Raw genomic sequence first — 19971 nt, 5'->3', positions numbered from 1 at the left:
GCTGCTCCAGCTCCTGCCACTGTGCCCTCCTTCAAGCCTACAGGGGGGGAAGAAAGGAAAGGGGCAGGCACATATCTTTCAAGGAATAAACCAGAGACTGCCCTTAGTGTGTCAGATCACATCTAGAACCAGATGGCATGGCCACAGCTAAATGCATGGGAGGCTGGGAGGCGGGCCAGGTGCCCACAAAACAGGACAGGCTCAGGGTAGGAGGGTATCTGAGAACCAAGTGCATGTGCTGGAGCCTTTCAAGGATGGGAGTGCCAGGGTCAGTATCTGCCTGGGAGATGCCAACAGGGGGTGAGAATGAGCTGGAGGTGAGCCAGAACCCTGATTGGTGGCTACTGAAGAGGTAACATCAACAAGGTCTGGTGACCCTCGAGGCCCAAGGGATCCAGAGGGAACATGAGGAACACATGCATATCTCCAAAATGCTGCAGATCAGAAAAGCTTACAGAGTATGCCCCACACTGTTCCTCTTAGATCCTCCAGGGAAGAATGAAAATTCACTCTGAAACTGACCCTAGTTGAGCTGCCTCTCCTAGTGGAGGCTTCCTCGTGGGCGCCCCCACGGAATTTCTACACGAGCTTTTGGGTGGTTGGTAGTATTGCTCGTTCAGACTGCTCAGGAAACAGGCTCTGAGGGATGGAGCGATTGGCTCAAAGCCAGTGCAGAGTGTGAGCTCCAGCCCAGTGTCTGAGACTGTGCTGCAGGAGACCCCACTCCCTCCCAGAGAAGGAAGGTGGGCGACACAGCCCCAGGGACAGAGCGCCAATGCAATGCTCAGATCTTAAACCACCAGTAGGGCCTGCTGTTGCCTGAGGGTGGCTTCCCGGCTCCAAGGTAGAAGCTCCCAGAAGCCTGAGGGCCCCAGAAGTCCTTTCCTTTGAGGCCTGCCCTTCAGACTTTGCCCAAGTCAGAAATTGTTATGCCTTCAAAATGTTCACTCAGGGATTAAGGCTGCCCCTAGGCCTGGCAAGAGCACAGCTGCCCGTATGATGCCAGTGCCCAATGGCAGCCTGGTCCCCAGTGGGGCTCCTAGGTCCACTGCCATGAATGGGACATTAAGGCATATGCGGTTCTCTAGGCGAACGAAAGAACATATGCAAAGCTTTCACTCTCTTTTAATTTTTATTTTTTGCAAGTGGGGAAGATTTTATAGGATGGGTGAAAAAGTATTTTCTATTTTTATTACAGACCTGCCTTGTGTAATGACTGTTTGGGTCAGGACCAGGACCAGGGTGAAGCAAGTAAGGCACTTGTCTTGGACACAATGTAAATGGGGCACCAGGAATCTTAATGAACAAGACCATACTTTTATGTGATTTAAATTAAAAGTAATGTTTAAAAAAAAAAAAAAAAAAAAACATGATGAACCAAATAGCAGCCTTTTTTTTTTTTTTTTTTTTTTTTTTTTTTTAAATAGCAGCCTCTTAAATAAAGACAGGCTCAGGGATCCTGATGTTTCTCCCAGCTCCAGCACAACTCTGTACACAGCACCTAACTGACCCGGCCCCTGCCCCTACCGCCATGGCTCCCTCTCTGCCTGGGGCCTTGACAAGCCGTCCCTTCCTTACCTCTTAGTACAAAGCCATGTGGTGCTTATTCTGTCTGTGAAAAATGTGCAAATGTCTTGAGCTGGGATAGAATGCATGTGTTTCTCAATAGAATTCATGGACCTATTTTTCCATTCAGCAGGAATGAATTAAAGTTGTTACTTGAGGACAGATGTCCTTTTTGATTCTAAATGCAATACAGCCACACTATGAAAACGACACAGAAATCAGATGAAACCCTCAACTCTTGCTCTGGAAGCATGCCCTGTGTTTCTAAGCCCGGGCTTGTGGGGGGCACCTCAAGGCAGGCTGAACAGCCCCCAGCTTCCCCCTGCACGTACTGAGGCTGCCCGAGCAGCCCCCCGACCACAGGAAGCTTACCATCATTTCCTTCCCCACTGGGCTCACGGGTGCCCTTCCTGTTGTTTCCTGTTTGCAACACCGCCCTGAACACCTTCAGACAGAAGGCCTTTCCCCACCTTAGGCCACAAGTAGCTGAGAAAATGAGGAAGGTGTGGTGTAGTTGGCGAATGCCCCTGCAGCCGTGGGGCTGGAGGGGACCACAGTTCTGGGGGTGGTGACTCTCCAGACCCACTGCCTCCCTAGCAGGTGCACCTCACTGCCACTCTCTCGGTGACCTGCTAAGGTACCACTTCCAGAGGACTCGCTCTTAAACCGCCTCACTTAGGTTTTAACTTACAATCTATTCTAAAACAAGCACGATTTCAAATAACAGCTGTAAAAAAAAAAAAAGAGAGAGAGAGAGAGAGAGAGAGATGGGTTTCTGTAGAGTTCACTGTTGTCCCCAGTACCTATCTTTAAAAAAGAAAAAGCATCATAATTTTTTTAAAAACCCTTTTTTAATGTTTAAACCTCTTACTATATACCTTGCCTCCCGTGGAGTTAGTGTGTGTGGCTCTTAGGCCACCAGCCTGGCCCCACCCAGGAAGTCTGGGTGCCCAGGGCAAGCAGTGACCTTGCAAAGTTGCAAGTCAGCCCCTGCCTCGCCCTCCTCACCTTCCTCACCTTCCTTGCCCCTCCCTCCACACCTTGGGTGGAGCCCAGCATTTCACAAATACCAGCTTACTGCGCCTCCTGCCCCCACCCCAGGCCAGTGCAGGGCCCTTCACAAGTAGCAGGAGCTCACTTTTAATGCCCCAAGCCAAAAGGGAGGCACTATCAGAGTCACCCCAATTTATAGCTGGGCAAACCAAGGCATGGAGCTGTGACCAGGGAGGAAAAGGCAGAGCTAGGGTAGGAACTCTGGTCCCGGGGTGGCTTGGGCTCTGGCCATGCTGACCTCCCTGGGTCTCGTTCCGAGGCTCTTCAGGCTCCCAGGCCCATGCCCAGACCCTGCCCTCCACCCAGCAGGCCCTGCCGTCCACGTCCCCTTCCCCCACCCCCATGCCAATCACCTCCCTGCCTGCTGCTACTTTGTTCATCCATCCCACCTTACTGCTTCCCCCATGGGAGCCACTTGCCAGACCAACATGGAGGACATGCAGAGGGGAAAAGGAGATCCCAGAAACTCTAGAACTGATGAACATGTAAGGCACAGACGGCAGGACACCCAGTGCTGTTCCTAGGGCAGGATGGGACAGGCCTCAGAGACTTGCTGCCTGGGCCTCAGGTCAGGGGACAGCCTACAGGGCATCCGGAGATGACCACCTAACATTCCTGATAATGTCACAGCCCCCGTGGCAGAGGCCAGGAGGCCTCCCCAGGAAGGAGGCTAGCCGGGGGCTGAGAGAAGACAAGAGGTCAGTCCTCAGCTGCTCCTGGCATAAGACTCTCCATGGCCAGCCGCCAGTGGGCTGAGGAGTGGAGGGAGCCAAGCTAGGGCCAGCTGGGCTCACTGGACCCCCTGGGCCCCCTCCTACCCTCCATTCCCACTCACTCCTCCCTGGCCCTCCCCCCTGGAGCTGCAGAGCAAGCTGCTGCCACAGGGCTGACCAGGGCCTCTCCCCCTGGCCCTGCCAACAGCCCAGCCTGGGTCTTCCCAGCCATAAAACACAGGTGCTGGTGGGGAGGCTCCACCGCTACATGAACGGCCTCTGGTGTACAGGGGCTGCTCATAAATGAGTGCTAGAAATATGTCTGGCTCAGAAGCCAGTCCTTGCCCGGTCTGAGGAGGAACAGCCTCTATGGTGGCTGGGTCAGCCTCCCACTGAACCTCCCCCAGGACCACTGAGGGCAGGTGGGTGTGTCAGACTTCACATGGCAAAAGCTGTGCTGGGGGGGACGGGGGCGGGGGGTAGTCCCACGGCTGGAGAGGCTGGGCCCAGCGGGGGAGTCTCATGGCCCCTACTCAGAACCCCCCCACACCCAGCCCCCGAGGAGCCCCTGCTGGGCACCGATGGATAAGGGGCTCCGAATCTAGAGCTCTTCCCTGGCCCCCTGCACCCACACCCTGCCCCAGACACAGGCTCAGGCTCTCACAGTGTATTCAAGCTTTATTGCCACACAAAGACTCTTCTGCTCCCCATGGGCCAGCTCTGTGCCTGGGAGAAGCCTGCTTGCTGGGTTGGCTTGGAAGCAAACAAGCCAGGGCCAGGAGAACAGGGGGTGTGGAGGGGCTCGGAGAAGGGAGGTCCTAAGAGACCCCCACCCCAGGTGTCCCTGAGTGGTGCTCAGCCCCAGGGCCTCGGGGGGCTGGTTTGTGTTGGGAGGGGGCTCATCCTGACCCTCTCCTGGGGCCCCAGGCATGCTGGGGGAGGGGCACCCCACAGAGCCCCCTCAGCCCACCACGACACCCTCCTCCAGGGAGCAAGGAACATGCGTGCAAGCACACACACAGCTGCCCGCCCGTGCCACACGCTGACAGTCAGCAGTCCAGGCCAATAGACACCAGCAGGTCCTCAAGTGCTCGTAGCCGCTGCTGCGCCTCCTCGATGGCACTGTAGGTCTGCACCGTGCTGGCCACGTGGAAGCGGATGTCGTCCACCAGCGGGATGGAGTCCGTCTCCTGCCGGGCAGCCACGGCCGCCGCCTCCTCCCGCACGGCCTCCACGAAGTCCTCCCGCTCCACCAGCTGTGGACAGGCCAGCTCAGAGCCCGCCGGCCGGCCGGCCGCCCTCAGCCTGCCCCACCCACCACGGCTGCCCCAGGCCCACCTTCTCGATGACCTTGGCCATGTACTCAGTGCACTGGTCCTCGAGGCGCACCAAACGGAACAGCTTGGCCACACGCCACACCCCCACCACGCTGTCCTCATCCAGCAGCTGGGCCAGGCTGCGGCCACAGAGCCGCTTCAGGCCAGGCAACAGGTACATGTCGGCCACGCTCAGCACATCGTAGGCCGCCTCGGGGGGCAGCTGCAGTGAACGAAGGGGTTAGGGGAGGATGTGCCCCAAGGTCACCGGGGACCACTCGGAGCTCTAGCAGCAAGGCTGGGAGCTATTAGGGAGACGGAGGCTGCAGGTAGGGCAGGAGCTCCCTCTCAGGCCTCAAGGTGCCCAGATTGCTGCAGGCATCCGTGGGACCAGAGAGCTTGGCAGAGACGGGTTCCCACGCCTTAGGCCCTTAACCAGGAGAGAGAAGCTGAGCTGTGAAGCACACAGACCCACACTCTGAAGTCCTAGCTGTGGGACCCAGGCAAGTCACTTCACTTCTGTGTGCCTCAGTTTCCTCTCTGGGCAGTACAACCATGCCTGCCTCTGTTGTCAGAAAACAGAAAATGCTTTTCCAAACTGAGGCAGGCCCCCCCACCCCTTCTAAGGCAGCAGAGTAACTCTTTACCGGCTCCCTTCCACCTACACCTGGACCCTGCGCTCAGAGAGACCACAGGTTCGGGCTCGGCTCCCATCCAGACTTTGGACGGGCAGAGGGAGAGAGAGGCTGGAGACAGGGCAGGCAGGACCTCTGCGAGCACATCCAAGCCACACGCACTGCTTACTCAGGTCGGGCTCCCCCTGTGACACACATCCATCTGCACAAGACTTTAAAAGACCACAACTATCACCATCCCCACTTTCTAGAAGGGGAAGACTAAGGCACAGAGCCACTGAGGAACCAGCCCAGGGTCACACAGCTTGTGAGCAGCTAACCCAGCGTTAACCAGGTTAGGAGCCCAAGTCCACACTTACAGCCATTACATACTGTCCTCAGTGGCAAAGCTCCCGCAGGAGTGTGGCAGGGAGTGGGGGGATATGGACCCCGGGTGGCAGGGGTCAGAGCAGAGCTATGCTGCAGGAGGAATGGAGGCCGGGGAGGGTGCCCACGTAGAGAGGCTGCTAGGCTTACAAATGGGGACCATGTGAGGTGAACACAGGCTGACATCACAGCCCAGCTTGTCCCCCATGCCCCACTCCTGACAGAGGCCACACAGCCCCGCCTGCCTGCTTGGCAAGTACGGCCACTAAGTGAGTTCTCTCCTGGGCTACAGGAGAACGGTGGGTGTGGCCTCCACTTGGCCTGTGACAAAGGAAACAGTGTGTTTCATCTTCTTCTTCCTCCTAAGCTGTGAGTCAGCCTGCACCCCAATATCCAATATCCAGATGCACAGGACACCGCCTCAGGTGCTGTGGACCAGGTCCAGCCCACTCTGTGTTTCGTAATGAATACAGAGTGGGACACAGCCATACCCACTCATTTCTGCACGATGTTGACACCTAGTCCTCAGAGAAGGCTTGCTGACTGCCCCCAGGCCATGTCAAGGTGACAAGATGGAGGGGATAACCTGGGTCCCCGCAGGCCACCTGTCCTGGCGCACTCACTTCAGACGTGAAGGAGAGCAAACATCTCTCTCCTTTATGGGACCGTATTTGGGGGGTCTCTTTCTCATGGGGCCTTTTACACACACACACACACACACACACACACACACAGCACACCTTTGGCAGCAGTTACTGCTGCCCGTGTCACCCATGCTCTGAGGATGCTCTGGGGCAGTTGAAGACCCAGGGAAGCAAAAGCACAGGAGACAGAAATCCAGAACCCTGGAAATGGACAGCAATCCAGAGGCAGGAGGCGCGGCGCTCCCCACTGTTGTGGTAATTCAGGGTTACTCTCCCTACCCACCCTCCAACTGGAGGACCTGGGGACCCCAGGTAGCTCATATTAAATCCCAAGTGTCATGTGCTCATGATGTGGCTCTTGCCACTCATTCCTGTTCTGGAACCAACCAAGGTCCCCTCTGCCTGAAAGAAAAATCCAAACGCGTCCCATGCTTCCTCTCCAACCTCAGAGCAGACCAGCCCCACAGAGCAGAGCAGGACACAGGCACTCCCTTGAAGCCCCGGAGCGACCTGGCTGCACACCTGTCCCGATGGTCACACCCCCTAGCCCAGCGTACACAGCCTGCTTGAGCTCCGCACCTCCGTGTGGTCACTGTAGATGTAGTAGAGCACGTGGGTGAAGATGTCAGGCGAGATGCCATGGAGAGTGATGGCCAGGAGGCCGCCTGAGGCCTCCAGCTCCTCGTTCTCTCGGAAGTGGTCGTCCAGCAGGGCCCGGAAGTAGTCGCTGCGGCCGCAGAAGAAGGCCTGGGGGAGGCTGGGCTAAGGAAGGGTGGGGGCCAGTGCCTGTCCCCAGAGCTGGCCGGGGACATAAGGAAAGGGGCCGGGGATGGGGGGGGGGGGGGCAGCACCTTGTGGCAGAGAAAGCTGCAACCTTCCACCCGGAAGCAGACATCAGGACAGCTGTTGAAGCCATCGGGGCAAGGGAAGGGCAGCTCTCCGAGATCACCCTGGGAGATGAAGGAAGAGACACCATTGGAGCAGGTGGGACACAGGAGAGCAGCCAGTCCCAGCCACAGGTCTAGTCTAGCTCCATCTGGAGGGATGGCCTGCAGCCCCATTTGCAAATTGAAGTGTGACAACGACCCAAGTAAAGTGGGCTCAGAGAAAGGGAATGGCTCCAGCCCAAGGATGGAGCCCAGGCGCGGGTTTTGTCTACCATGGCCATGTCCACATGGGGCCCCACCCTCCTTGTGCTTACACGGAGCTCCGGGGGCAGGGCGCAGTCGGCCAGCAGGGCCATGTCCTCCCGAAGCCGGGGATCTGCCGGCGGGGGCTCGATGGTCAGCACCTTCACACACGTGCCTGGCTTGGAAGCCACTGTGGAGGGGACAATACAGCTGCAGGGCCCGGGGGCCGCTGGTTCCTGCCCGACACCCTGACCCCAAGCCTGGACTCACCGAACTCAGACACCTTCTCACACTTGGTCTCCAGGTCGCTGAGCAGGTCCCACAGTTGGCACTGCTTGGCCAGGCGCTCACAGTCACTAACATGCTCCACGCCGACGTCCAGGCGGCCTAGGGGAGACACGGGAAGCTCAGGGCCCGAGAGGAGCTCTCTGTGGTCCCCAGCACCAAGACTCCCAGATCTCCTTCCTGCCTTGGTTTGCCCCCTCAAGAGCCACTGCCTGACTTCCATAGGCCCCAGGACAGATGGAAGGGGGCTTGGTGTGTAGGTGGGACAAGCTCTTCCTGAGTAGACCCTCCAGCTTGCTGTTTCCCAGCCCACCCAGGAGGCAGCTAGAACAGCCCCACGCTGCAGGGCGCAAGTTCCAGGAGGTACAAGGGGGGCCCAAGGCCCCCGTTTCTGCTGGACAGAAACCAGTGTCCCCCAGGCCCAGAGATTCACCTGTGTACAGGTACTGCAGCAAGGCCCCAAAGGCCACAGGGTTGATCTGCAGGCAGAGAAACCAGGAGGGAAGGTCAGAGGTGGCCACCCAGCACAAGCTCCCTGCTGTCCCTCCACCTGCCCCTGGGAGGGACGCACCAGTGGATGCCTAAGGACCACGACATTCTTGCCCTTCCATTTGGTGTCCAGCATGTTGGCAAAGTAGGCACTGCGTGCACCCAGCACACAGCGATGTGCCCGGAAGGGCTTCCCGTGCACCACAAAGACCACATCGCTATGGATGCCCTGCTCCAGGAGCCTGGGGAGGAGCAAGCAGAGTGGGTGTTCAGCAGGCCCTCCCCCCAACCCTGCAGGAGGGTCCTCAGCCCTACCCCATGCACACCCAGCCCTGCACCCCATCTCACCGCTGCAGGAAGTCATCATAGTAGTCACGCCTCCTGCAGGAGGCTGTCACCTGCTTGTAATCGCGCAGGGCCCGGCGGATGGGGTCGCTCAGTGCCCCGTAGAGGCAGCGCTCCCCATCAAAGGTGTTGGCTTCACAGCGGGCTCCTGGGGGCAGCAGGGCTCGCCAGTCAGCAGGCTCGGGAACATGTACACTGCGGCAGGGACAGGGTCTGGGGGGAAATCCTAATCTCTCCCCCTGCAACCTTCCCACGTGTAGGGCCCAGCCCTGGACTTTGGAGCCCCTGCCAAATTATCCTGGGCCCACTCTGACACCAGCATCTTCTCTGCCAGGGCCTGGGCACATGGGCACGTCTTAGTACGACAGACTACAAACAGAGCAGGCTCAGAGACCACTCTGCTCTAGGCCCTGGACACAGCCATAAACACACATCCCAGTCCTGACTAAACTGATCCTCCAGTGTGGCGGTGGACAATGAACATGTTAACAAATGATGTCAGGTGCTATGAAGAAAAAGAAAGCAAGGCAAAGGGTAATAGTGGTTGTGGCTGCCACACAGGGAGGCCAAAGAAGGTCACTGTGTCAGTGACAACACACAGAGACCTGAATGGAATGAGGAAGTCAGCCATACAAAGATCTGAGAAACAGCAATGTAAATAGGAAGAACAGTGAGTGCAAAGACCCTGCGGTAGAATCAAACTTGGAATGCGAGAGCACCAGAGAGGCCGGTGTGGCTGGAAGCGTGAGCATATGGGGGAGCCAACACAGGTGAGGCCAGAGGGGAAAGAGCAGTTCACTTAGAAGCACAAAGACTGGCAAGGCATTGTAGTTTTATGCTAAATGCAAACGGCAGGTCTTGGAGAACTTTAAGCCTATCGGACTCGTGAGACCCATCAGGCTGCAATATGGAGCACAGACTGTAGGTAGGGCAAAGGGGGCAGACAGGAGACCAGAGGAGGCTGGCTTTGGGGCTGGGCAGAGAGCTATAGTTGGGCTGGGTGGTGGCTGTGGAGATGAGGAAGTGGACATAAGAAAATAGGTTCCAAAAGTAGAACCCACAGTACTTGCTGACTGGGTGTGTATAGCGGTGAGGAAAGGACAGGACTTGAGTGTCTGGAAATGCAACCCCACACACACGCACACACACGCATGCACGCACACACGCATACAGAGCCCCGGCTCCTTCTCTCACCATTGGCCAGAAGATAAAGTACTAGCTCCTCATGCCCACAGAGGCAGGCGTAGTACCTGAGGGGGGGGAGGGGAAGGAGGAGTATGGGAGGCTGTTATGAGGCCTGAAGGCCCCACCCCCAACACACACCTGCCATGACCACCCACCCACCCGGCACTCACAAGGGGGTGCTGTCCCACTTGTCCCGCACATTCACCTCCACGTCCCGTTGCTCCAGCAGGTACCTAGGCAGGGAGGAGAGCAGTGTCTGAGTCAGGACAGGTTCACAGTCTGTGAGAGGAGACCCACAGAATGGAGAAAGAGAGAAAACATCGATCTTGGCTGAAGGAGGTCTCTCCCCTATGTGAGGGCGGGTGGCAGGCAGGCCAGAGCAGGAGAGACATTCAACCAAAGGGACCAACACAGGTAGACACAGTGCTGAGGGGAGAACTCCTAAGGGAAACGGAGAACCTCAGAAGCAGGAGCCCAGAGCTGGCCTGAAGGCATCCGTGAGAGAGGAGGGGGTTTGGGACTTCTCCCACAGCCCCCTGGCTGCTTGCGCCAGCAGACTGGATAGGGGAGACTGGACATAGGGAGACCAAGGAGAAGGCTTCTGCAGGTGTCCTGCTGGTGTGGATGCATGAAGAGCAGTGAGAAGATTCCAAAAGGCAGAAGTCAGGAGACACGGTAGCTGATGGGATGTGGCAGGTGAGGGGGATCATCACGGATGGTGATGAAGCCATCACTGAGGGCAGGAAGCCTGGGTGAGATGTCCAAGTTGGACTGGGAGTGCTCTTCAGTAGCACTCAGCTTTGGGGGTTATCAGCTAAGTCCTTGGTGACATCTGATGCTGGGGAGGGGCCAGGGATGCTGTGGGAGTTGGGAAGCCTGGGACCAGCCCAAGGGAGCAAGTGGTGGGTCAGAGCCAGGGAGCAGGGAGGGAAGGGCCCACGAAGTGAGGTGCCCCACACCCAAATAGGCACTCCCTCACTCCCTGTTTTAGGGCGATTTCAGCGCCAGATTCGCCTTGACTGCATTCAGGAGTTTCCGAATCCCCGGGGATCAGAGGTTGATTCTGGGTCCTACGTGTTCCCAGCGTGCCGGGCCCTGAGCGCATCCGTGGAACGGGCCAAGTCTGGAGTCCTTGGCGCCCCGGGGTCTGACCTCCCGGTTCTGCAAGCTCAGAGGGCGACCCTCGTCTCCGCTCACCTCTCCGGGGCTCCGGGGCCCGGGGCCGCGCTCTCCTTCAGAAGCCCGCCCGGACCCCAGGAGCAACACCGCGCCGGCGCCGCGTCCCCGCGCTCCCCGCCGGGCTCCAGAGGGCGCCCCTCCCACCCCGCACCCCCGGGCCGCGGGGTCCTCACCGCACTCGGCCCACATCCCCCTTCCTGCAGCTGGCGAAGAGGTCGCTGGTGTCCATGGTGCCGGCGGCTCGGACCCGGGCCGAACGACCTCAGGCGGCGGAGGAGGAGGCGGAGGAGGCGGCGGCGGCGGCGCGCCCCGGCCGGATGTAAACACACGCGGCCCCGCCCCGCTCCGCAGCGGCGCCTGGCGCCGGGAGGACCGACCCGGGCCGCCCGCCCGCCCGCCCCGCCCCGCCCCGCGCCCCGCAGCAAGAACCAGGCGGGCAGGCTGAGCGGCTGGGCCCGGCGTGGTCTCCGGGCGGCTTTAATGGGGGTCCCGGGGCGCGGCCCCTGGGGCCGTCAGGTGGGACAGGGGAGGGCTGTGCCGAGACCGTTCCGCGAGCCGGTGGGAAGCGGGAGGCCCCGCGCCGAGGGCCGAGGGCCGAGGGCGGGAGCGGGGGCGCGGCAGTGCGCTCCGGGTCCGCCCGGCCCGTCCCGGCGCAAGCCCAGCGGGGCGAGGGCACCGGCCGCGGGGGACGGCGGCCCGGAGCTGCGAGCGAGCGGCGACCTCACAGGTGCGTGTCCTCCTCGAACACATCCGAGTCCTCGGGGTCCCGCTTGCCGCCCATGAGCGCGCTCCAGCCCCCCGGACCGTTGACGGCCCCGCCGCCGTTCAGGCTGGGCTGCTTCTCCTGCATCTCCGACTGGCTGTCGCTGGCCACGTCCAGCGTGGGGTTGTCGTGGCAGCCGTTCTCTACGAAGCGCAGCTCCTCGCCGTGGGACTGCGGTGGGGAAGCGGGCGGCTGGCCGAGCACCGCGGCCGGGCCCCCACCCACCAGCCCGCACCCGACAGCGAGCCGCGCACATGGCTCCTTCCCTGGTCTGTGAAACCCTGCACAGGGACCCCCGCCCCGGCCTCCAGCGGACCCTTGACAGTGCCAGCTCCCTTCTGTTCTGCTCTCACAACCAAACTCCTCATGGTCCTTTGCACTGAACAACCGGTGGCCCCCCTGACATCATCTGATCCTTCCAACAGCCTCTGCACTGTAGCTCTAGCACCTGTCAGGGCTGGTGCCCTGCAGACATGAGGGACAGATTGGGTGCCAGGCTCTGGATAAGCAGTTGTACTTGGACTACCTCATCCCAGGACAATTACTGCCACCTCACCTGCACATGAAGACACGGAGTCTCAGATGACTGGACTTGCTGGGTACCCTCTCCTACCCAAACCCTCTGGTGGGATGTGACCCTATGCTCACCACGTGTTTGAGCTTGGGCAGCCGGCGCTGCCAGCAGTTATAAAGCAGGCCCAGCACGATGATGATGACACAGATGGCACCGATGACCACCAGCACCACAAAGAGCGTCCCGTAGTCACTGCGCACTTGGCTGGCCCGTGCCTGGCAGCTGCTTGTAGTGGAGTAGTTCTGGATGCCAATCTGGGGGCGGGACAGGCCAGTTTCCTCAGCCGAGGTCCTGGGCTCAGGGACAGGAGGCTGGCATACTCCTGACTACACTGCCTCAGAGGCCTGGCCCTGTGCTGGCCTGCGGCACTATCCCTGTTTCTATCTGTTCACCTGAGGGCAGCCCCAAGTCTCAATCCCATGTCTCCATTCCCAACCTCCCCTCCCATCCTGGCTATGGTTCTGCCCTGACCCTGTCTCTGCTGGGGCAGAAGGCTCGCTCCACTACTGAAACAAGCTTCCACCTTGGACATGGAGGTGTTCTGGCATCATTCTGACCATTATGGGCTATAGATAGTGTAGATTGGGTTGCTGGGGACAGTCCACATCCTTGGCCACCACCAGACTCTCAGCTAGGAAACTAGGGAGGACCCTTTTCCCACTAAAAGCAGGTGGTCACCAGCAGCATTTGGCTGCCAGTACCCCTGCCACACTGCAAGCTGTCGTGGGTAGGCCACCTTCTCAGGCCTAGAGGCTGCTATGCCCACCTGAGGTGAGGCAGGCATTCTCTCCACAAATCAGCATCTCGAGCAGAGAGCAGGGAAGGGGAGGGGTCACCCTTGTCAGATGACAGGTGGTAGGGTGAGGGTCTCGTCTACTAGCTCCCAGTACAGAGACCTGGGAGCCTCCCTTTCTGCCTTGGGCTCCCCTATCTAAGGCCCAGTATGCAATCTCTTCCAGGGGGTCTCTGAACATCCTATTTCCAGTATTTTTAAAAAGTCTAGTGACTTTTTCAGTTATCAAAGATCTTTGCTTGGTTCACCCACCAATGAAATTGCTAAATTTGGGATCCCTGGGTGGTGCAGAGGTTTAGCGCCTGCCTTTGGCCCAGGGCGCAATCCTGGAGACCCGGGATCGAATCCCACGTCGGGCTCCCGGTGCATGGAGCCTGCTTCTCCCTCTGCCTATGTCTCTGCCTCTCTCTCTCTCTCTCATAAATAAAAATTTTAAAAAATGAAAAAAAAATTGCTAAATTTGTCAGACCAAGTCAGTCTGAATAGTGTCCAGTAAAGCTAGAACACCCAGGGGCGGGGAGAGGCAAGAAGTTTCTTTGGGGGAGCAAAAGATCAAGGCCAGCCCAAGTTTCTACCTGTCCACCCTGCCTCCCCCTGCCATGTTCATGACCGCAGAATTTTACAACTGGAAAGGCCCTTGGTAACCAGGTAGCAAGAACAGCATTGTGTTTAAAGGCCTGGGCTCTTCAATCATTCAGGCATGGTCCAAAGCCTGGCTCTGTCGCTTCCTGGCTGTGTATTCTCTGACAAGTCACCCCCCTTCTCTGGGCTTCAGCTCTCATCTCAAATAGGGCACCAATGGTACGCTTTGGGGTACCTTGTTTAATCCTCACGAGGCCTGGGCTGACGCTGAGCGCTGGGTGAGAGAACCCAGCATAGTCTGGCACTCTGTAAGCATTCAGTGTGCTTATCAAGAAACCCCAAACCGCCAGCCCAACCACCTTTCCGCCTTACGCATGATAGATAAGGAGGTGGGGCGCACAGTCATGCACAGCTCATGTCTCCCAGCTGTGAAATACTGCAGAGCCTTGGAGAAGGGGGAGGACTGATGCCAGGTGGTGGGTTTCACAGTGAGGAGCTGGCACGGTGGCTGTCCTGAAGAAAGATGGTGAGGAACCCGAGTCCTCCCTTTCAGATACAGTAGAACAAGGAGCAAGAGGACCAAGGAGGAGGACCAAGGGGGGCCTGCCCCTCCCACAGGCCCCGACTCTACTTAGCCCTCCACAGGGGTGGCCAGCCTGCTCCTCAGTGCATATCTCCAGGCCCAGCCATGCAGCTGGCCAACTGCCCTGGGTCAGGGCTGCCTCTCAGGATGGCATGACCGTCTCCTGAGCCTGAGCCCCGTCCCTACAGACAGTGCCTAGCTGATGGCTTCTGAAGCACGCCCAAGCCTGTCATGCTTTCTCCTGTGGTTTCTGGAACTGCATCACGCTGTCCCACCCCACCAGGTCTCTGATCAGTTCCTGGGCCAGACACGGGGTTGCTCCCACTACCAACCCACAAGACTCCCACTCACCAGTCCAGATCCTCCTTGAGGTCCCCTCCTCTCTGAGTCCTGTCCTGATCACCACCCCCTCTGGGCCCTCTCACTCCGGCCATCTTGCAAACACTGCGGTTGTGTGTACATGTTCCTACACACTCTGTCTCTCCCATGGGAACTGTCTTAGGAGAATTGAAAGGAGGAGCTGCCCAGAACAAGAGCCGGTCTTCTGCTCCTGGCACTACCACACAGGCTATCTCCTACCCTCTGCTCCCAGAGCTCTAAGGAATGAGAGGGGAGCAGGTCCCTGCCCTCTTACCTCCACCAGATTCCTTCGGATGTCACCCAGCATGGAAAGGACATCTTGAGTGGGCATCACCCCTGGGGGGAAACATCATCTTCAGTGCACCCTTGGTCCTGGGGCGACCCCAGCTCCCTGGGACAGCCTCTGGCTTGAGCTTCTGGGAGCTTGCTTCCCCACTCCCAACCACAGGAAGGCCTCAAGGTGTGTGCGTTTCCACTCTCTCCTATGCTTGCTTTCTGCTGGCTAACTCGTTCAAAAGGACTGAGTGGATGCCCACCACGTGGCAGGTGGGACAGCAGGCAGTCACTCCCACAGCCCCATACTGCTGCATTTTGAACATGCCCCCTCTGCAGCCCACAACTCAGCATGCAGTGCCCATCGTCTCCCTCAGTACTGAAACCACACCTCTTCTCCTAATCCTGACGTTCACACCCTCCACCCCTTCTCCAGAACTCCAGTTCAACTGCAGTTGAGCCCTATACTAGAGGTCCAGCCACTACCTCATCCTGCTGTCCTAGAGGTCCAAGTTCAGAGCCCCATCTGCATGCTTTCCTGTGGTTCTGCAGACCTCCCGTGGCCCTCAGGAAACAGTGCCAGCTTCATGCTGCCTCCCTGGGCCCTCCCTTCTGCATGCTGCCCCCGCTCACCCTGCTCGCCCACCAAGGTCATTAGAAGGTGCTGCTCCTTCTCACTGGGCTTGCTCAGGGAGATGTGCCAGTCCCCGTGGCGGCCACTGCCGTGGCGGGGCAGCACCTCCTCCACCAGGGCCAGAAGCTGCAGCCCTCGGTGCTGCCGGAACACCTCCTACAAGGACAAAAAGAGAGCCCCCATGCCTGGTAAGGGAGAGGGCTCTACTAACCCCCTGCCTCTAGGTTACCCCAACACCACCCACTCCAACCTCCAACCTCCCAGTGGCCAAACACCGGGAAAGGCCAGCTGGCTCTTCTAGAGGGGGTGTTCTTGTAGCCCTGGGGACCATTGAGACACTGTGAGCCTGGCCGTTGGGCAGAACTGTGGAACAGCAAGGCATACACCTACTGGTTCCCCACAGGCATCCAGTTGCTCCTTACTGCCTAGGCCGCTCACATGTGGAAAGCATGGTGTGTGCCCAGGGGTACTCACAGCTGAGCCTGGAGACAGAGATGCTCATATGCAACAAGTCTGGGAAGTGGGTGTCTCATGTGAATGGAAGTATGCTGGCCAGGCTGGAGTATTCAAGGGTGTAGTGCAAGGGATGGATAGACTAGGGTGTCAGGGGTACAATATGCACACTGCCATACAGCCACCAAACCCAGGAGGGGAGGTGGGAAAACAGTGACATGCTTATCTCGTCATTGCAGAGATACAGCCCAAAGTTGGGGAGTCAAGAAAGATGTCTGAGTACTTTTATGGTGGCAGTAGAGAGTAGAAGAATGAAAACAGATATGGCTAAAATGGTAATCCCTGGAAGCCAGGCCAGGAGCAGGAGGGATATAAGCAGATTTTGTTCTCATCAAACACTCTCATACTCTTTAGATTTTCCTCACCTTGTGTATATATAATCATGTAATTTTTAAAAATGAAACAAGAGGCAGGTACCGGCCCGGAACTCAGTGAGTGGCAGAAACCCACGCAGGCCACCAATCTCGCCCCATCAGGGAAAAGACCCTCACTGTCCCTGTTGCTGCTCCCCACCCCCAGGCTCTGCTTCAGCAGCCTTCTCCCTCTTGTCCCCAGGGAATCACTGACCTCTGCTCCTGGCCTCCAAAGCTTTGAGCAAGATACCTGCCCCAGCTGTTTAGCACTCTTCTGAGTACACTGCCTTAGAACTTTGAGCTTTGAGCCAGGGCTGCCTGTAAGGCCCAGGCACCTCATCAGACCATGTGGGGTTCTGACATTCCTAATTCCTTTCCGTTAGAGCCCAAGCTAGTGAGCCTTCCTGATCATCATGCCAATCTAAAGGCTACCACAGGGACCGAAGTTCCTTGTTACCTTGGCAAGTGCCAGGTGCAAGCTCAAGCCTTGGCACTCACTCGCCGAACAGAAAGCCTACTTGGTTCTGAATTTGGGAGAAAATTGGTACCTAGAAAGCTAGGAAAGCCCTTTTCCCAAAATAGTTCTTACTGTCTTCATGTGCATGTGTGTGCATGTGTATGCAGGGAAAGGGGACACACCTGCATCTGCCTGAGAAGCACGCACTGCACCCAGCAGCCTCCCTGCTTACAAAAGAAACACAATCCTACCCACAGGCAAATCCTCCCGCATTCCATGGGCCTGGGATCCCCTACATGTGCATACCCCACATTTCCTGGGTCAAGATGTCTGCCTGGCATAAGCCCACAGATGCACAATGTCCATTCTGGCAGTGCCTGATGACTATATATTTCATGCTATTTATTTTGCAGATGGGAACTGAGTGTCAGTGGCCTGGGGAGAAAACTCTGAATTTGGAATCAAATAAATCTGGGTTCAAATCCTGATTCTTCAGAAATTTCATCAAAGAAGACATACACGTGGCCAACAAGCACATGAGAAAATGTTCCGCATCACTGGCCATCAGGGAAATACAAATCAAAACCACAATGAAATACCACCTCACACCATTGAGAATGGGGAAAATTAACAAGACAGGAAACAGCAAATGTTGAGAGGACGTGGAGAAAGGGGAACCCTCTTACACTGTTGGTGGGAATGTGAACTGGTGCAGCCCCTCTGGAAAACTGTGTGGAGGTTCCTCAGAGAGTTAAAAATAGAACTGTCCTACGACCCAGCAATTGCACTGTTGGGGATTTACCTCAAAGATACAGATGCAGTGAAACGCCGGGACACCTGCACCCCAGTGTTCATAGCAGCAATGTCCACAATAGCCAAACTGTGGAAGGAGCCTCGGTGTCCATCAAAAGATGAATGGATAAAGAAGATGTGGTCTATGTATACAGTGGAATATTACTCAGCCATTAGAAACGACAAATACCCACCGTTTGCTTCAATATGGATGGAACTGGAGGGTATTATGCTGAGTGAAGTAAGTCAGAAGGAGAAAGACAAACATTATATGGTCTCATTCATTTGGAGAATACAAAAAATAGTGAAAGGGAATCAAGGGGAAAGGAGAGAAATGAGTGGGATATATCAGAGAGGGAGACAGAACATGAGAGACTCCTAACTCTGGGAAACGAACAAGGGGTGGTGGAAAGGGAGGTGGGCCAGGGGATGGGGTGACTGAGGGGGGCACTGAGGGGGGCACTTGACGGGATGAGCACTGGGTGTTATGCTATGTTGGCAAATCGAACTCCAATTAAAAAAATATACAAAAAAAAATCCTGATTCTTTTTTTAAGTTTTGTTTTTGTTTTTGTTTTGTTTTTGTTTTTTTTAATTCCTGAGAGACAGAGAGAGAGAGAGGCAGAGACATACACAGAGGGAGAAGTAGACTCCCTGCAGGGAGCCTGATGCAGGACTGGATCTTAGGATCCCAGGATCATGCCCTGAGCCAAAGGCAGACGCTTAACCACTGAGCCACCCAGGTACTCCTCAAATCCTGGTTCTGCCACTCATCAGCTCTGCGACCTTTAACAAAACACTGCACCTCTCTGAGCTTCAGTTTCCTCATCTGAAAACACGGGCTTTGGTCCTAACACCATTTTAATGTGAGGATTAAAAGTACTTAGTCACAGGTGCCAGGACAACTGGCTATCCCAGTGTAAAAGAAAAAAAATGTACCTTGACTCATACTTCATATTACAATTAATTCTAGATGGATTCCAGATTACAGCTTTGAGAAGTAAGCACAAAATGCTATCTTCAGGGGTGCCTAGGTGACACACTTGGTTGAGCGTCCAACTCTTGGTTTCGGTGCAGACTGTGATCTCAGGGTCATGAGACTGAGCCCTGCATTGGGCTCCATGCTCACCACAGAGTCTGCTTGAGTTTCTCTTCCTTTCCCTCTGTCTCTCCCACCGCCCGCCCCCCCATGCATGTGCTCTCCCTCTCTCTCTCTAAAATAGAGAATTTTCTTAAAAAATAAGAAAGCTATCTTCATGAACTCAGAGTAGGCGAAGATTTCCTAAATGGACTTGAAAAAACTAACCAGGGGCACCTGGGTGGCTCAGTGGTTGACAGAGACATGGAGGAACCAGACCTGACACACACTGCTGGAGGTAGTATAACTTGGTACAAACACTTTGGAAAGTTGTCAGACAGCATCCATTCAAGGTGAATATATGCAGAGACCATGTCCCTGCATATACAGTTGTATTCATATGCTCACCAAAATATGTGTGCAAGAACATCCACAGCAGCATATGCCCTACAGCCTGAAGCTGGGAACTACCCAAAGGCCCAGCAGCATCAGAATGGATACAGTAATGGAATACTATACAGATGAACAAACTTCACTACATGAAGCCATCCAGATAAATCTCAAAAACAGAATGTTTAGTGCAAACAGCCAGACACAAAATACTTCATAAAAAGTTCAAAAGCATGCAAAAATCAATGTATGTGGTTACAAATCAAGAAAATGGTTTCCCTGGAGGGAGCAGTGTCTAGAAGGGAGAATGAGAAGGGCTTCTGGTGGTGTTGATCATGTTCCATGTCTTCATGTGGGGGCTGATTACATGGCTGTGGTCCCTTTGGGATGATCCATCAAGCTACGCACTTATGATCTGTGTGCTTTTCTGCATGTATATTGTAAGTCATTAAAGCTCTTTTTTTTTTAACTTTTTTTTTTTTAAGATTATTTATTCATTAGAGACAGACAGAGAGAGAGAGAGAGAGATAGAGAGAGAGAGGCAGAGACACAGGCAGAGGGAGAAGCAGGCTCCATGCAGGGAGCCCAATGTGGGACTTGACCCGAACTCCAGGATCACGTCCTGGGCTGAAGGCAGGTGCTGAACCACTGAGCCACCCGGTCTGCCCCATTAGAGCTTTTCTTAAGTGCAATGCACTCATGAGTTTAAGTTATCTTCCCTGCTGGTCCTTCCCATACATCACACTGTTTCCCCCACAGTAGGGGGAAATCCAAGCACCCATTTCCAATGCCCTGAAGTTACATGCAACTTCTCCAAGTGTCTGGTGTGGTCCTTATGGCAAACAGGAAGGAACACCCTGCCTATCATTTTGACTTGTGCCAATACAGCAGACAGAGCTGATGAAAGTCCTGCTCTGCCAC

The 19971-nt window shown here is 56.3% G+C and overlaps 2 protein-coding genes across 5 annotated transcripts in view; both read right to left on the bottom strand.

Annotated features, from left to right (window-relative positions):
• Positions 1-3992: 3992 nt before the first annotated feature.
• Positions 3993-11253, bottom strand: ABTB1 (ankyrin repeat and BTB domain containing 1). Of its 2 annotated transcripts, none has more exons than XM_025991595.2 (12): positions 11080-11253; positions 9898-9960; positions 9737-9792; positions 8546-8690; positions 8280-8439; positions 8142-8187; positions 7694-7810; positions 7495-7613; positions 7145-7243; positions 6873-7040; positions 4671-4871; positions 3993-4588 (listed from the first exon to the last, which is right to left on the bottom strand). In XM_025991595.2, exons 1-12 carry the CDS (start codon positions 11133-11135, stop codon positions 4382-4384), a joined length of 1437 nt encoding a protein of 478 aa, XP_025847380.1. In that variant the 5' UTR covers positions 11136-11253; the 3' UTR covers positions 3993-4381. The 2 variants fall into 2 exon arrangements, with proteins under 2 accessions (XP_025847380.1, XP_025847385.1); XM_025991600.2 differs by having other exon boundaries at positions 9933-9960; positions 11080-11238.
• A 95-nt stretch (positions 11254-11348) lies between these two features.
• Positions 11349-19971, bottom strand: part of PODXL2 (podocalyxin like 2) — a 36734-nt gene continuing 28111 nt past the window's right edge. For 2 of the 3 annotated variants that reach the window (XM_072720139.1, XM_025991601.2), the window contains exons 5-8: positions 15468-15624; positions 14836-14897; positions 12318-12497; positions 11349-11840 (exon numbers count right to left, since the gene is read on the bottom strand). In XM_072720139.1, coding sequence (XP_072576240.1) covers positions 11628-11840; positions 12318-12497; positions 14836-14897; positions 15468-15624 — 612 coding nt within the window. In that variant the 3' untranslated portion in view covers positions 11349-11627. Of the gene's footprint in view, positions 11841-12317; positions 12498-13990; positions 14132-14835; positions 14898-15467; positions 15625-19971 lie in introns of all 3 variants that reach the window. The other variant, XR_011994291.1, reaches the window with a different exon arrangement.

Source organism: Vulpes vulpes, chromosome 9, assembly GCF_048418805.1.
Source record: "Vulpes vulpes isolate BD-2025 chromosome 9, VulVul3, whole genome shotgun sequence".
Classification (NCBI taxonomy): domain Eukaryota; kingdom Metazoa; phylum Chordata; class Mammalia; order Carnivora; family Canidae; genus Vulpes; species Vulpes vulpes.
The sequence above is the reverse complement of the archived record's forward strand: the minus strand, read 5'-3'. Positions and strand labels throughout refer to the sequence as shown.